The following is an 18,033-nucleotide window of genomic DNA, read 5'->3' as shown; positions in this document are numbered from 1 at the left end:
CTTCCTACCCCAAAGTGTTATTTGAGGAAAAGGGAAATTTTTAAAAATGACTTGAGCATATTTCTTTGTTAAAGCCCACCTTCAATGCTGAAAATGACTGATTTCTGTTTATTAAACATGTTAAAAAATTCAGAGGATATTTACTGGTCTCAGGCATTTAACTGTCTATATTTCAGATATATCATAGTCCCATATGTAGCGGCCAAAACAATTGACAGATTTAAATTTGTATAAAGCTAACAATATTTTTGGCGAACTTCCTGTTTAAAAGAACATTAAGGGGTAAGAAATGGAGTGTTTTTCACTTTCCCATGTACTATTAGAACTCTAATACCCATTAACACTATCATTTTGCAGAATGCTTTTTTCTTTTGTTTCTCCTTCCTTCTTTACTCTTTTAGCAAATAAATAGTATCAGCAAAAACTCTAACATATCAGAGAATACAGTGTTAAAAGTGCTGTTTGAGTTGTTCAAGAGTTAGTGGGCAAGTATTACAATTCACTGTAGCTATAATAGAGGGTAATGTCACTTTAAGACATGTGATACTTTACAGAGGAGGGATGTATTGAAACAGACTCTGCTACTTACAGCACCGTATAGCAGCCCTGCTCCTACATTTTGCTGCCTTGCTCTGCCCTGAATACACTGAATGGAGTGGGGATGGTCCGTCATTAACTATTAACTGATTCTCATCAGGAAACTACACATTATCACACCATCATTTCAAAGGTCTCATCAGGCAGAGGTGACGCCAGGAGATGATTTAAAGGTGAAAATGACAAGGTTTCCACCCATCAAACCTTGGCTTCTTCTCTGACAATACAATCTGAGGGAGCTCGATGTCTTCTTTACTGTGGAAATAGCATCAGAAGAGAAAAACATATATTTTTTAAAATCCTGATAAAGAAGATTATTGAGAAGCTCTTTTGCAAAAGATCTTGAATTGTGGCACAGATGGATTTTAGAAAGTGTTAGAGCTTTCCAATGAACACTAATAGAGTACTCTGCTCTTGGCTGGATTTTTCAGGTAAGAAGTCTCTTTAAGGATTTAAGATTCAGAAAGCAGATTTGTAACCTGTTCAGTCATATCTAGAGAACTATGTGAGACTGAATGCATTATTTGTAGGAAAACACCTATTAACATAGGGACAACCTCTTGGTAAGAAAGAGAGCAATGAGAGTGATATGCAGGAACCTGGGAAGTAATGCTGAAAATTAGACAAAGTTAAATGAGAAAAAGAAAATGAAGGACAATACTGCAAATGTCAAGTCATAGTAATCTTTTTGAGGGCTGAGATCTGTTAGTGAAGAAATGAGCAAGAGAAAACAGTCACTGAAAAACTATTAAGTTTTTATTGTGATAGAGTTTTTTCAAGTTGAGATGAATTCCTAGTGCATTTTAACTGAAATTCACAAGGAGTCAATGCATGCCACTGTCACCTCTGTTTTGTCTTTCTGTAATTTGCAGGTTATTTTGAAAAAGCCCCAGAATGCATTCATTTCAAGATTCACAGGAGGGGTGTTGCTATTTATCTCTATTGAAGAGAATGCATCTATGTTTTACTGATAGTTCTGAAAACTATGAGACTATATCTGTTGTATACAAAAGTAAACAGTGGGCAGTGAAACTAATTATAAAGTGAATGATCCATCTGAATCAGTGACTGGTGCATAAAAAGCTCCATACTGTTGAAAATAATGTTTTCCTACTTTGCACTTAATTATGATTGCCATCATTTATCTATTATAGTCCTAAAACCCTTCTTAAAGACTACATCTCTCCTAAAACCCATAAATTATCTTGTATTATGTCTACACACACACACAGACACAGACACACACACACACACACACACACACATTATAATGTGTACATCATTTTTGCTTTCTGAGCATCACAGGTTTTGAACAAGAACAAATTTCTGTGAATACAGAAGCCACACTGGGAGGTTACTAGTAGGTTTTAAATGTATAGTTGAAATGCTGTAAGTGTATGATTTAACAGTGGAATAATCCATTAAAAAGAATGAAACAATCTTAGTTCCAAAGCCCTAAGAGAAAAGCATATACTTAACTGGATTCTTGTATAGAAAACACTTTCAATATCACTGGCTGAATAAGAATGATGCTCCAAGTTTGATTAATTTGGCAATATGAAATGCAGCATAAGGTGTTGTTTGAGAAATTGGACAATATGTAGCGCAGTTGAGCCTTTGTAGCTGCTAAGATCCTTATAGGTGCAGAAAAGACTGTCAAAGTTTCAGTGCCTGAGAAAAGGTGTATGTTCATCCATAAATACATACACCACCTGTATATGTATATTCAACAATATACAACAAATGCCACAATGGGATCTTAGGAGGCAAAGCAATATTGTAAATTATAGCTCACTCTAGGATAGAAGCATAGATCTTCCATCTGAAACTCATTCTGGCTGAAGACAATTCTTTCTGATTTTAAGTCCAGCCAAAAAGACCAGTTCTATCAGGGGATTACAACATGCCTCTGAGAAATGATTACTTAGTTTAGAAGACAGCATAGAGATTAAAAATTCATGACTGTAGAATTGAAAAAAAAATCTACTCTTTCCTCTCAGGCTTATGTTAGACTTGCAATGAAGTTAGAATGAACAGGAGCATGCAGCTTTTAATGCCTGGAATAACTGTACCTTATAGATGATCATGCAAAACAGGTTGTTTATTTAGGATACTATGTCTCAAACTCCCTGATAGTCAAAAACTTTCATTTACTTTTGTATTTTGGCAATCCTTGGTTGTACAGAATTTCAGAAATGAATTCATGATCTGAAAAGTGCTTTCTGTCAATCCGACTTCACAGCATGACCCCTGCTGGGTCATTAATTCTAGCCAGGAGAGTAGCAAAGGGACATGACGTCTGAGACCCTCCTTCTCGCCCCAGTGAGACAAACTGAGCTGGGGGCTTGAAACCGGGGGTAATCCTTCCTGTCTAATGTTCTCTTTAGAGAATGGCAATGGTCTCGGCGATGTCCTGGGTCCTGTACTTGTGGATAAGTGCTTGTGCAATGCTGCTCTGCCATGGATCCCTTCAGCACGCCTTCCAACAGCACCACCTGCACAGACCAGGTAAGTCGGGAGCTGGCCCCACTGTAGCCTCCAGTCTTACCGCGGTCACCTTAACAGATGGTTGAATGAAAGTAACAGAAAGTGCTATAGTGTGGGCAGCTTGCCTCTGAACTCTAAGATGAATTGTTGGCTGAATGCTTTGGGTAAAGTGGGGATACTAAAATATCTTGGAGGTCTTTCTATTAACTTCTCAGAAAAGATAGTTTTTTCTAAAAGTCCTCCTCCCCCTTCCAAATCTTAAAAAACAGAGGTCATTTGTTGTCGGATACTTAAGGCAACAGTGAAATATTCTGCAAAACATGGGACGACTTTCAAAATGAGGGTGTTTTAGGGAGGCAATACATGATTTTTGCGACCCATAAAATAATGTGTATATATTTCTGGGAAGCATTTTTATCTAGTACAGATACTATAATGTCGGGATGCGTGTGGTTAAGGATTTTCAGGGAATGCTCATGCCAGAATTAACTTTGGAAGTAGTCTGTCAGTGAAAAAGAAATGAAAGAGTAACTTACTATTTCTCGTTTGGTTTGTCTCCTTTCCTTTCTCCCTTCCTTCACTTTCTGTTCTTTCCGTATGCTCGGTGCCTTTTTTTCCCCCTCTCTTTCTCTCTCACTCTCTTAGGCAGTTTCGGGGGCAAGTTCCCTTAGGCTGATTTTGTTGTTAACCTGTATTGAGTTCTGGACGCGATTTGCTTTCTTCAACTTTCTGTTCCAGGTACATTTCTTACCTTTCCATGGCCTCACTGTTCACTCTGACTTTTTTTCTCCTTTGCCTTTATCGTTACCGTTCCCCAGCTCGATTGTTCTTACCCTCGATGGTTCTCTGAAAAGATTTCCTTTCATTTTCTGTTTAGCTTCAGCGTCTGCATCCGATTACTCCACCCTCCAACTTCACCTCGGGTTCTCCCCCCTCCCCCCCGCCTTCCCCTCCTGTAGCCAAGTCTGGGCTCTGGGGACCAGTTGCGCGCCCAAGCTGCCGATCCTCAGTTCTGAAGTGCTCCCAGCCCTCCACCCGCGTCTCTCAATTCCTTCCCGACCTCCTCCCATCCGCCCGCTTCCTCCAGCGGCGTGGTCCAGCGTCCACGCCATTGCCTTGCCCTGGCTTTGCCGCCGGCCTGGGCTCCGTTCCTGGGCTCCTCAGCACCGTGGTCCAGAGACGCCTCCGGGGCGCGGCTTGCTGCCTCTCCGGGCCTTGCTTCTAGGCGGGGGACAGTTTCCAGGGAGCGCGGATACAGCCCTGGGTGTTCCTGCGCGTCGGCACCGGGCTGCGAGGGAGCGCGCCAGCCTGTTCCGTGCTGGAGCCCGCGCCCCCGCCCCTGAAACAGGGTGGGAGCTACCCGAGTTGGGGGCTGAGGCCAAGGACTGCCTCCAGGCCCCAGACACCCTCATTCCCCACCGCCCGGGTCGGAGAGGGAAGGGAGGGGGCGCTGGTTCCCCTGCAGGTGGGCATGGAAAACGCTCTGCAGCTGCTGCGCGCTGGTGTTTCTGTGTTGGTGTCCTGAGCTTGGGGCGGGCGTCGCCCAGACTCCGAGGCTTCTGTACCGAGTTGCCGCGAAAACAAACATGGGTTTTGGAATCCCCACTTTACCGCCAATCAGTTAATCACTGGTCTGTTCCGGCAATAATGTCTTTGACTTGTTTTGTGGTACAAATAACGCGGGAAATCTGCATTCATTATATTTACTAATAAGAAGTCATAAGAAAAACGATTGTGAGTGTTTTAGCACGCTTTCAGGATTAATTCTCATTGTTCAGCTTAATCCTTACACAAGTAGGTGTAATTCACCCCACCCCCACCCTGTTGCCCAGGAGACCGAAGTTCTGAGGGATTGGGTGCTTGTCTGAGACCACACAGCCAATAACTGCCATTGGAAGTGAGGTCGGTCTGATTACACCTGCAGATCATTTTCCAAGGAGAGTATACGGTCCCCCATGCGCAGAATAATAATGCCAAGTAGCCTTTTTTGAGGAGCTGCGAACCCCTTTGCATAATTTATAAAAACTTTAAAGTAATGTCAATCCATGGCCTCATTTGCACTGCAAACTCATTCTGAACGGTGGCCATGGCAGAACTGGTGAGTGGCCGCATGTGGTGATGGGACAGTTCAGGACTGCTGTCCTCTCTGTCACTTGTTAGCGATATGACCTTGGACAAGTCCGTTTCTTCTCTGAGACCAATTTCCCAATTAGAGATATTGTGAGTGTGTAAATAAAATAATGTTCCTGCTTTTAAACTATAAATCTCTTCATAAATGTCAGCAATTACTGACACCCTCAGTCAACAAACTACAAACATGCATGGTAGAGATTTCGATCGAGTGAAGTTTTGCTGTTTACGCAGTTAATAATCCTCATAGTCAGGACAAAAATCTTGTTTTTACTCTTGCTGTTGATTTTTCAAACGATGTTGTACCTGGCTAGAATATACCACCAAACACTATGTGTTGTATTTTATGCCCTATGAATATAGTCATGAAATACAGTACAGTTTGCAATGGACTTTCACATAGGCAGTCTCTATTACTCAGTTAATATATGAGATTTTTCTGGTAGAGGTTATGTCTGTACTACTTGTAATAAGTAAACATGTTTTTATGGGGCTTGTTATCAAAATATTAAAATTCTAAACTGAGAAACATCATTAGGCTGTGACTGAAATTAAACTCAGTTTTTGTTTCTCCATTACCTAACCTTAGAAAGTGCTTATTATCACCAACGTGTGGTCAATCTGTACATCAGGTTCACTAAGAAACTGCAACACCAAAACCAATTTCAACCCTAAGTGTTTATACATTTGAGACCAATTTCAGATTCACTGATAAAATTGAGAAAGTATAAATATTCCTTTCTAGATGCAAAAAGGTTAAACTGATATTAAACTGAGAGTCCAATGGTTCTATGTAATACATTTATTTAACGTTCTTGGGTTTTCAACAATAGCTGCAAAGATTAAAGTGATAGATCTTGAACACAGCAATATTCTAGATTATTTCTGTCAGAAATACAATCTTCTTTAATGCAATCTTCTGTTTTGATTTTAAGAGTAAATATATGCTTTTTTTTGATGAGAGCTTGTGATGTTTCCCTTTGTGGGTCTTTAATCTTCAGGGACACTAATGAAATGTGTATGAAAATAAGAGAGAAATCAGAGCCAGTTATCTGTGACAATCCACCCCTAAATGAGCAAATAAATAAATAAATAGCTGGATAAATGAGCAAAAAGGAAAAAGCATAATCTCATTTTCTCAAATCGGTTAAAACAAGTGACATGATGAGAAAAAATGAGATACCAGCAGACCCTGAGCTTTGCCACATTTGCCTAAGCTTGAAAAATCGCCTCTTTCATAAAGCAGGAGCAGGCGGACACTGCATGCATACCAAGTATCTGGGAAATGTGAAAAATGACAAATCTTTTCCTCAGAGCACTGAGTGGAGGGAGAGCGAAGGCTTTATAGCTGCCCCCTCACCTGCTTAGAAACTGCTGGCCCTACTCTTGCCAGCCTCTTACAGGCAGCTTCACCATGCCCTACACAGTAAGATTGATGGTGCTCCCATCCCAAGCAGCCAATTTCAGTCTCTCAAGAAATAATCCACTACACTGACAGATGAGTAGAATGTGATGCGATGTTCCCCTTGTTCAGACTGTGTAGCACCTGGATGACACCAGTCAGCCACGGGCCTTTAGGGGAATTGGTTAGAGATTTGGGCCAATTTCTGCCATCAAACATAAAATCAGTACGTTTTTGTGAGGCTGTGAATTTGTGATATGTCTTCTCAGTGCAGTGGGTTTGTACACAAACAGAATGAGAATATGTTAACTAGAAAACAGACTGATTTTAATGTATTCCCCAGCAGTCCTAAATACTTCATATTTTTCATATTTATATTATTAGGAATAAACCATTTCTTTTCCGTTACTCACTAGTTAAGTAGGACTAAAACAGTCAATCAAATGAATTTTAAAATCACACAAATGAGTAAAATGTGCTATCTGGATTAATGGAGTTATAATTTCAAAAAGTTTAATATTTGGCTAAATCAAGTGTTTTTTGGGGGGGAATGATGTAGGAAATTACCATAACAATTTAAAAAATCCCCATGCCTTTAAAAATATATATATAGTAAAACCATAAGGAAGACACTTGATTTAAATAAGAGAGACTAAACAATGTAAACTCAAAAGTGGCATTTCATTGTTTTAAGTAATTAAAATAGACAGCTTCATCTCTTTATAATCACCAGTTTCTGTGTAACAAGTAAAAAAAGATGAATTGTTGGCTAAACGTAACTTTCAAATTTAGATTCAGTTATTTTCCCGTCATGGATATATGAATTATCACAGCAGTTTTAATGGTTATTTAATTTCAAATGTATAGGTTTGTGGACAAGGGGGGATTGTCTTTGAAACTTAATAAAATATGGATCATTTCAAAATACTTTAGAATCCAAAGGATTCTTTAGTACTTCAAAATTATAAAGATAAATTACATAAGATAAAAAATTTTAAGTGCTGAATGAATCATTTATTCTTGAGGCACTGCTATTTATCAACAGTGGTATATGGGAATAATACATTAAAAGATTACTCCAAATAGAGTTGTCCATATAACTTATACTTGGCCTGATTTAAAGCTATGTTAAACAACCTATATATTAGAGGTATTCATTTATGACTTAATTATTACATACTGAACATCACCATCCATTTAAAGTATGGCCTTTACTTGTTAAAATATTAAAAAGCATTCTTGTATGCATTATACTTATTTTTACCTTACTATTCAATATTCCTTTTTTGAAAGCCATTTAAGGAATACACGTAAAATAACAAGGTACATTACAATAAAAGATTGTTTTATAATTGTAATATAAAAGAAATAGTGAGAACAACAAGGGTTGTATATTGATTTTTTTTAACAATGTGTACCAGTTCTAGATTGCTAAATGTAGTGTATCGGCCAAAGGATTAGAGCAGACAGGCTGTTATTTGGTGTAAACTGATGCTAGTGATAATCCATTGATCATCTGATTGATGATATTGACCTAGTCTCAGAGTCAGAATGCAGCTATAGACATTCAGTAAGACTCCAAGATATCAAAACCAAGTAGAGATGCAAATAAGTATTTTCTATCAATCTCATGAACTTGTAAAAGAATTATTACAGTGCTCTGTAAATATTGTTATTTATATGAGCTCAAGCATGTGATCTCAATTCATAGTTAAGGAAACTAGATATTATTCCACACTACAAACAAATATTTGCAAGTAGTACAAGTAAGCAGTAGCCTTTAATTGTTAATTTCTTCAAGTTCATTTAAGATGACAACTTAGACTCTTTAAAAGTCTTCATTTTAAACTGTGTAAAAGTCTCAAAGCTTGAGTGTATAAATTGGTACACTATTTTTGAAAACAATTGGACAGTGTCTCCCAAAAAGTAAAATGTGCAAATTCTGACACAGTTCCATTTCTAGATGCTTATCCTAGGAAAATGATTGGACATGTGTGAAAAAATATATGTTAAGGTTTAGTCACTGCAGCAGTGATTTTAATGGCCAAAAATCAGAAGGGAGTTTCATCTCCATCAAAAAAAGATGGGTAAAATAAATCATAGTACACCCGCACAGTGGAATTCAGTGGAACCATTGCAAAAGATGAGATATGTTTATATGCACTCTTGTCAAAAAATTCCTATGATATACTGCTGAGTGAAGGAAACAAACAAGAAACTCAGTTGCAAAATAATGCTGAAGAAAAATGTATTTGCACTTGCATTAAAAATACCAAAAGTGTAGTTAAACCTGTTGGGAGGATTGGACTGATTTAGACTTTCTATTTCCTATAATTCTGTATTTCTTGGATTTGTTTTTGCAATGGGTGTATATTATTTTTAAATAAAAAGCTTAAAATATTACTTATTAGAGAGAGATCAAACAGTGCTCCCAGTTTAAGGAAAATGAAGGAAGTTAGGTAGGAAAGTATCATGATGTCCTTTTCCTTTTAAGAGCCTGAATCCAGTCATATGTCTAGGTCAGCATTTCCCAGCTCATAAAACACTGTACTCTTAAGACACCCTTTGGCAAAAAGCTATTAAATGTTACGGAAGCACTCACTGCATGGTATGTTCTCTTTTTGGGGATTTGCAGGTCGTATAAGTATATACAAGTTCTGGAAAGATTTTCTGATAGGAAACCTCATTGTGTTTAAATAAAATTTTCCAAGAATTTTTTTTTAATTGGGGCAGAATCTAATGTGCCTGTTTATATCATATGCATTAGGAAATGTGGGCCAAGATAATTCTGGTATCCTGTGCTATTCATCTTTTCTATCTTCTCACTTATAGAAAAGAATTGTTATAGGTGCTCAGAAAATGTTAAATTTTTAAGGAAAACAGGAATGAATGTTCTTGTGGAATCTTAACCTCTCCTTTATTTGTTATCTCTGTGTGTGAATGCTTGTGTGTTTATGGATGGATGCATACACATCTATCTGTGTGTTTAAAATTTGGAGATTCCCTCAAATGGAGAGTGATATAAACATTAAATTGTCAGAATATTTCTGTGTATGTGTGTATTTGTGCAATATCTCTGTGTAGTTATTTGACTTCTGGTCAGTATTTGACAGCCATTTCATTAACCATAATAATCCCAAGAATATACTTAGAAATGTAGCAAAAAATGTAATCCTTAAGGTTTTCACTCACAGCATAAGTTTTTTTTCTATAGATTTAGAAAATATTATTGGCATGATCTTGAGGGACTAAATGAAGCACCTTACCCTAATAGACAAAGGCCTTTTGCTTTCAAATTTTTTTATATCAAGAGAAAAATTTACTTCATTTTTGTTGCAGGGAGAAAATAACAACAGCCAAGCAATTTTTCCTTTCTTTGGTATAGAGAGAAGATGTATTATTTTATTAATAAACTAATTGGATTCTTCAGAGATAATGCCCTCGGAAGCACTTAGGGAGCCCTGTTGGCCCACTATTTCTTTCTCCTTCCTCATCTTTACATAACAAAGTCCAGAGAAAGAAAAAGTGATGTTATTACAGTGATTTTTTTTCTCAGAAAATGAATAAGTAGGTTTGCTGAGTAATGTGCCTTCACATTAAGCAGTTTCTTCCTTCTTGAAGGGAAGGAGTCAAACCAGGTCTCACCCTGAGTCTAGAAAGGAGAACCTCCTACATCCTCAACCATTGTTCTGCTGATATGATTACCTGTATCTGCCTTTATTCCATCCTTTCTAGACCTCTTCTAGGCATGGTTCCATTTTATCCAAGAATAAATCCCAAGCTACCTGAGCCTGTATACATTCAAAGGAGTTGTCTGATTTCCTGTTTGCATGGATGAAGAATGAAGTATAGACCAATTGAGTATGTGCTTTGAGGTGAATAGGGAATGCCAGATTTAGACGAGCTACCACAGTGGGTGTAGTTTTGGGGTGGGTTTCACATCACTTCAATGCTCTTGAAATTGATGTTATATAGTGGATTAGGTTCTGCAGGCCAGCAGGTCCTTCTCACTGAATAAATATTATGTCAGTAGACAATGAATATTTTCTGATCAACTAGGCAAGAACTTTATAGCCTTTAAAAATGCAAAAATAGGCAGGACAGCACCACATTAAAGCTTTTAAAATGTAAGTTGGAAATGAGGAAAGAGTACCAGGATAGGATAGGATGCTGGAGCTTTCAGGATCTCGCTTAAGGTGTCAGTTGCAAGGCCTCAGATGAGAAGGTTGGAAGGAATCAATGATTTTTCATGTTGTGTCTGACAGCTTCAAGGAGGCAATGCATACATTCCATTAACAGTAAGCTATATTCCACAGATAATGAAGTTTTAAGTTGTCCAAGGAACTGATTGATTGATTTTATCCATTTGGTAGAGTTTGATTCAGTACAAAATCACCTTTGTATTTAAAAAAACTTCTGCTAAACTATTTGAAAACTTCTAGGGCAATTTCATAGATGGACAAGGAAAATACCTTCTTATACCAGACATTTAACAAAATCGATTGGGGCAGACTGGGGGTCAGACATTACAAAATGCTGAAAATTGTGACAACTAAAGAGCATATGGACATCTAGAGAGCACAACATATCCTTAACTATGTCTGAGATTGACTCAGCATGACCAGATCATCAATAGTTCAAGGTGAGCCAGAAACCTAGAATTTTAGGGATAATTTCCTTATCTTTACAGGTTAGGTGGGCCCAAGAAAACTTGACTTAGGTCTATATCATGTAGCATACTGTTAGTTTGTGACCTCAGACAAGATTATCTCCAGCTCCAACATTTATGATTCCAATGAATTGATCAAATCCTGTTATGCAAGAAGGTGGAGAGAGGTGAAGGCAGTAGGGCCAAAATGAGCATTTCTATGCACATCTGTCTTGGCCTGCTTTAAAATTATGTCCATTGCTTAGTTCTGTCGAGTTATACCCAACATGCTAAAATGCTGTGTGTCTCTGAACCTCTTGAATTCAGTTAACTGGTATCACTGGGGGTCTGATAAACAGACGTTTACATAATGAAGTCAATGGCCTAAACAGAGGTTTCATTTAAATCTTAGCTAAAAATCAATTAATTTTCCTTTAGATTAAGGTTTGAGAGGAAAAGTAATCTGTAAATGTAATAAAACAGAGAGAAGCAACAGGCAGCATAGTGATGCCTGTATAAACCTTTTTTTTAATATTTTATTAAGGTTCTCAAAATCTAGTTTTCAGTCCACTAGTAAGCTATAAATTTATCTTTGAACTCAAGGTTTTTTTTTTTCTTTGCTATTCTTTTTCTTTTGGGCAAATGATTTAAAATTTCATGTGCATTTATCTTATATATGAATACAGGCAACTTATTAGTATACTGAGTTATCATTCAGCTAGAAGGCATGTAACTAAGGTTTGCTGAGCTTCTTTAGTTGGATATTCTACAAAGATTGCTGAGCTTCTTTAGTTGAGTATTCTACTAAGAAAACTGGCTGCCAGCTCTTGGAAACATTGCAAAGTGCCTGCATGCAATAATTATGAATTCATGCAATTTTGGAAAGAATAATTTATCAGTGTATCTTAAGTGTTGTTTGAGTTGTTAGTGATTTTCAATTGCTGTGATTCTTGCTTTTTAATTATAAATTAGTGTTGATTTAGTTTCATCATTATCAATTAAGTTTGCTGTAGGCTGTTTCATTAACCCTATAGTCTGTAATGATACATATTTGCATATTTTGGATTTTAAATTTGCTGAAGACTATACTCTAAGACATTCCTGAATTGTGGCTCAGAAATGATTTATCTATATCCTCATTGTGAAACATGCACATGTAATCACTCTCAAACTTGTTTATATGGTGACAATTGTATAATGACATTGTTTATATACTGCCATTGAACCTATGCAGCATAATGTTCCAGGTAGTTACATTTTTGGTTTATTTATTTTTATTTATTTATTTTTTTTATTTTGGTATCATTAATCTACAATTACATGGGGAACATTATGTTTACTAGACTCCCCCCATCACCAAGTCCCCCTCACATACCCTATTACAGTCTCTGTCCATCAGCATAGTAAGATTTTTGGTTTATTTTTATGTCCACAGAACATTATTTTATAATATATGAGTATTTTAATAGGCTCATCTTATCTTATAAAAATAACTAGTGATTCATAAGTGTATCTGTTCAAGTATTTATTATCTAAATATTGTTCCACTGCAAAGTGGAAACAGACAGGAATTGGATATTTCACCACCTAATTGGTCAGGAAAGTTTGAACACTATTGCTTTATGGAGAAATTGTAACTAGAGACCAGCTCTACAGACAACTGTGAATTAGAAGAAGAAGACAAAAAAAAAGCCGTTTTTCTGAAATAAGATGATAAGATGTAAAACAGGAAAAGGTACTATTTGGAATTTTCCCAGATAGGGTCTTATAAAGTTGAATTGTTTTTGTAGCTTCTTACATCTCTTTACCTGATGAAATTGCAGGAAGCCATGTAGTGGATGTACGCTTGAGAAAGTAGGTCACTGGGTGAACATTTGTAGGGCAACATTTTTGACAGCTTCTCCCAGGATTGTTTAGAAATAAGAGCAGATTTATGGAATATGTGCTGCCAGTCTCCAGTATTCTGTCTACCACAGGCCCAGGTAATCAATCACAGTGATTGTTCCCACAGAACCTGGATGTGATCGTAGAATCTTCCTCAATCCTTCTTTAGGCACCACCCATCAATTGATTGACACTGGCATGCAAGTTGAGAGTCTTCAACCATTCCTGATGTGGGTTAATTGATTCACCATCTCCAGAATCTCTCTCCTGTCCAAAAAAATGCATGCCATGAAACATATCATTAAAATATAAGAAAATGAACCAGATTAAATCATACTTAAATAGGCACATGTGTCTTGTAACTACTGTTAAGATAGTGCAGCTTTAGAGGATTCTGTAGACTTCGGAGAGTTGCAAAACTTTCTTTTTATTGCTTCCAGAAATGTTTGATTCCCTTCCCCATTCTTTATGTATAATATGCAAAGCTGCTTGTGAATATGAGCTCAAACTGGAAAGGATATGCTATGTGATTGGAAAGGATAAAGCAATTTGTTCTGAGCAGAAATGGTTTGGGGAGCCCTGAAAAATGGTTGATTTTGTGCTGGGCTTTGAATGTTAAGAAGTCCGCTAGTAGGAAAAGAACAAGAGCAACCTATTCAAAAGGAAAGAGAACAAATAATGACTTAGAGGCAGGTAAAGGAAATAAGGTGGCTGGTAACCTGGATGGCTCTAGGCCCTAAATTAATGGAGATATGTTATATTATTCCAGTTAAAGGGAAGGCAAGACTTTTTTTTTTGTTATTGGTTTATAATCTAAAGTTTCCTTATCAATGTACACTAATGATCACAGATGGAGAGGAGGGTTGGATGGAAGGAAAGAGCCGAAGTATCTTCAACTAGAGTTCTATGGAAAGAAAGTCAGTTAATTAGCAGAAGGTGAGCACCGAAACTCTGACCAGACTGTGTCCCAAAAGGCCTTTCACCCCTTTGAATTATTGCTACCTTTGTGTAATAAAAGACAAACTAAGTCACTACTGTTGATTATAAATCTGGTTATTATATTAGTCAACACCTAAGGATAATCATTTTTTTTAACATACAACAAATTTAGTATTTTTTATTCAGCAAATGTTTGTTGAGCACTTAATAGGTGCAGAGAACTACACTTCCCCTATGTTAATAGCAATGCCACTTTATTATAATTACTGGTAATACTGCTTTCCCCACTAGATAGCCATCTCCATGAGAGTAGGGGACCTAGTAGTCTGGCACACAGAGAGGGCCAAATAAATACTTGGTGAATGAATGAATGAAGGACCCTAAGCGTTTTGTGTTTCACTGAATCCTCACAGTAACCTTGTGAGGTAGAACATCTTTCCATTTTACTGGTAATGAATATCTTCAAAAATTAGTTAATTAAATTATACAAGATCACTAGCTTGGGAGGGCCAGTTGGGAATTTTGCCAGCTCAGTTTATGAATCTCTGCTTTGTGCAGGGTCTGATACAGGCTAGTTTGTGTAATTTGATGTTTGATCTGTACTACAACTCTACATGGTTAGGACTGTTATTCTCATTTTACAAAACACTACAACATGTGGATAATCATTGTACAGGTGGGAAGAAAGCATAGTTGTGCACCAGGTCTCAGTCCAGTGTTCTTTCCACAACAACAAAGTACTCCTTTAGTACTTAGGAACATAAGCAAGCCAGTCTTGGCCAATTGAAATTATAAAACAAATGTCTACATGGAGGGACGTTATTCTGCATTAACAGGCAACTGTGTCTTGGGCAGTGAGCTTGGCTGTATCATGCAATCATTTGATGTTTGCGGCAGAGTGATGATTTAGTCTTAATTTTGCTGTGCTAACCAGCCTGGTTAAAAGCATGCTTTCTCTCCTTATTGGATTAACAACACCTCATTTTAAAGTAATTTTTTACAGGCTAGTGTCTCCCAATAATTTTTTTTTTTTAGATTTTGGAGAAGACCCTTTTTGGCTCCAGGTGGGGAAATAGCAGCACAGGATAAATCCACATTTATTAGACTCAGTCTTAGTGTATTCTCTGTTTTACTTCAAATGAGCTTATAAATCATTAACACTAGAAAAGAATTCCAACTGCAATTTAACTTTCTGATAAGATTTTTTGGCATTTTTCATGTTGAGACTTTATAAATTATTTAGAACGTTGTAAAGTGGGCTGACCTTTCTGGTAAGGGGTTTGATCATTTGCAGCAGTGTCTTTTTGCTAAAGTATGGAATTTTCTGTCTTTCAACTTGCTGGACCCATTCCAGCAACATGTAAGGTAGAAATTGTTCATATAATCAGACCTGAAGTGTTGCTTTCAAATTCTCTTATTATCAAAATAAATCTGCTCCTCTGTTCCAAAAATATCGCTGTGACTAGTGGTGGCCAATTGCTGACACACAGCCCATTCTTCCTATGATCATGTCATTGCACATTGCTAATTAATTAGGGCATTCCTTGTATTTGAACCCAGATTCAGTCTCTGAATCCTTCCAAGCGCAAAGTTTCAATCAGTACCTTGTTAAGGATGTAGTAATGATTTCAAAAACAACCACAACCACCACCCCAGAACAATCATCATCCAGCAAACTACTTTATCAGGTCTATGTGAATTGCCTTATATGGACTTACATGTATAATTTTGAGATGAAACCTATTGTCCATTCATGATCTAGGCTGTTTTTATATGTAATTGAATTCTTCTGTCAAGGTGAGCCATGTTATTCCTTTAAAAATAATTATTTCAATAATTAAGCAATTAAATACATACAAAGTATTTAGAATGGTCCCTGGAATGGGGTAAGCACCCCATAAATGCAACATCTACACACATCTTTGGAAACTGGATAAAGAGTTGACTTGCTCACAGGTCTCTTACCTGACCTTACTCTCTGCCATCAGTAGTCTTGGGCCAGTGAGCCTATAGGGATAGGAGCAGCTTGGTGTACAGGGCAAACCAGGAGTTTACTTCTCAGCTACACCCTTAGCTCTAAGTATGGGCAGGTCAGTGTAGCTCCCTACCTCACCCACAAAGTGGAGATCCATATTTATAAAATCCCTACCTAGTGGGTTTGAATAAGGAACAGAGATGATACCTGTTCTACACCTGCCATACAGTTTGTGTTAGCATATGGTATCTTGCTACAGTGTTATGTAAATATATGAATGTCAATGTGGATAGTATAGCAGAACTTCTCTATAAGAACACATATACCTATAATTTGTTATATAAAAAAGGCTGCACCTAGAAATTTCACAACTTGGACTTACTTTATGATTGCATTTGAGTCTTCTGTTAATGGAATCCATGTACTCAGCACAGGCAAAAGATCGGGATTTTATGGCTAATCTTTACATAGTGATTAGCCATGTGTTCTCAGTCAATATTTACAGGTCACTATACCTTAGAGTATACTTACTTCCCAAAGCATACTGTATGTGTAATTACTAATTATATAGTAATGCTATATGAAGATGCTCTAATCAATACATTTGGTAGAATTAGTGTAATTCTGAATAATAGGGAAGTTTGGCTAGTTAATTGAAACATCTGGCCAATAACTCATTAGTGAGAAATAGAGTAAAAGCCAGCATTAGTCTTTGTGATTCTCAGAATGTATTATAATGCTATATATAACTCTAATGAAAGAGCTGCTAGTCAACTGAAATCTGATATCATTTATACATATTTCCTCAGGTGTTTTTTGCATTTTTCTTAAAATAACTCATTGCCTCTTTATCATAGTATCCAACTATTAAAGGAGAAACACAGGCATATACTGATAAAGATATTAATACCTAAATGTCTATGAGTTTCATCCCAGGGTATCCTTTATATATACTCTTATGTGTTCCCCTTATTTTCTACCCTAAATACAAAATGATATCCTTGTGTGTAGAGTGGCTAAGTACAATGGTGTCTAACATTTTGAGCCTCAACAAAAACAAACAAAAATTAAGTGCCAATGGTTAGTTTTTATGTTTTAAGACACTTGGGAATTTGAATTATCATGAAAGTATAGCCTATAAAGTTAGAAACATGGATTAAAGATATTATAAAATGATAAATTTGCAATTAGTGTTTCAGAGTCTGTTAAGAACCATACCCAAAAGTCAGGAGATCTCTACTTAAGAGGTCAGAGACTTAGAGAAGTCTTGCTGAGTTATTTGATAAAAATTTATTATTTCTTTTCTACTGTTCTCATTAGCATACTTCAAAAATGATGTTAAGTATTCTGGCAAGAAGAACATTGGGATAATTTTACATTAGCATAAAGGATTTATTAATTTTAATATTTTCATGAGTCTATTTATATTCAATTGTGACATTAATAGGTTGCCAAAACAAACTAGAGTTAATTGTATTTAATTAAATTGTTGAAAACAAGTAAGGGTAGTTTATTATTATTGTAAGCAGAAAGCTCTATTGATGTACTTGTTCGTGTGGATAAGATCTGGTGTAAAGTTCTTCCTACTGGGTATGGTATTATTCATCAAAAGAAAGCAATATAAAAATGCTAATTCAAGAAAGTTATCATTATAATAGAACATTTGGAGCTGGAAGTCTCACACAGTATTTGCAATCTTATATCCAGTGTTAGGTGAATTTAGTTGGGTTCCTGCCACGACAGACCTCACTGTCTTCCCTATAGTTCCTGAGGAGCTCCAAGACCATCTCTTCATCCTGCCTTCTTTATTTGGAGGAATTTTTTGGTGAGGGGAAAGGTTTAAGTTCTGGGTCAAGATTTCAAATAAGACCTGAATAAGTAAGAAGGACTATACCATAAGTTAGGGATGGAGTTTGGGCAGAAAGGAATTGTAGGCAAAGATAACAGTATTATGAAAGTGGACGCAGAAAG

General features: G+C 36.8%; 1 protein-coding gene across 3 annotated transcripts in view; it reads left to right on the top strand.

Annotated features, from left to right (window-relative positions):
* Nucleotides 1–849: 849 nt before the first annotated feature.
* Nucleotides 850–18,033, top strand: part of TAFA1 (TAFA chemokine like family member 1) — a 457,580-nt gene continuing 440,396 nt past the window's right edge. For 2 of the 3 annotated variants that reach the window (XM_036878275.2, XM_036878273.2), the window contains exons 1-2: nt 850–1,028; nt 2,985–3,105. In XM_036878275.2, the coding sequence (XP_036734170.2) occupies nt 2,988–3,105 (118 nt within the window). In that variant the 5' untranslated portion in view covers nt 850–1,028; nt 2,985–2,987. Of the gene's footprint in view, nt 1,029–1,965; nt 3,106–18,033 lie in introns of those variants that run through there. The other variant, XM_036878274.2, reaches the window with a different exon arrangement.

This window comes from Manis pentadactyla, chromosome 1 (genome assembly GCF_030020395.1).
Source record: "Manis pentadactyla isolate mManPen7 chromosome 1, mManPen7.hap1, whole genome shotgun sequence".
NCBI lineage: Eukaryota > Metazoa > Chordata > Mammalia > Pholidota > Manidae > Manis > Manis pentadactyla.
This window is presented reverse-complemented; position numbering and strand designations above follow the sequence as displayed.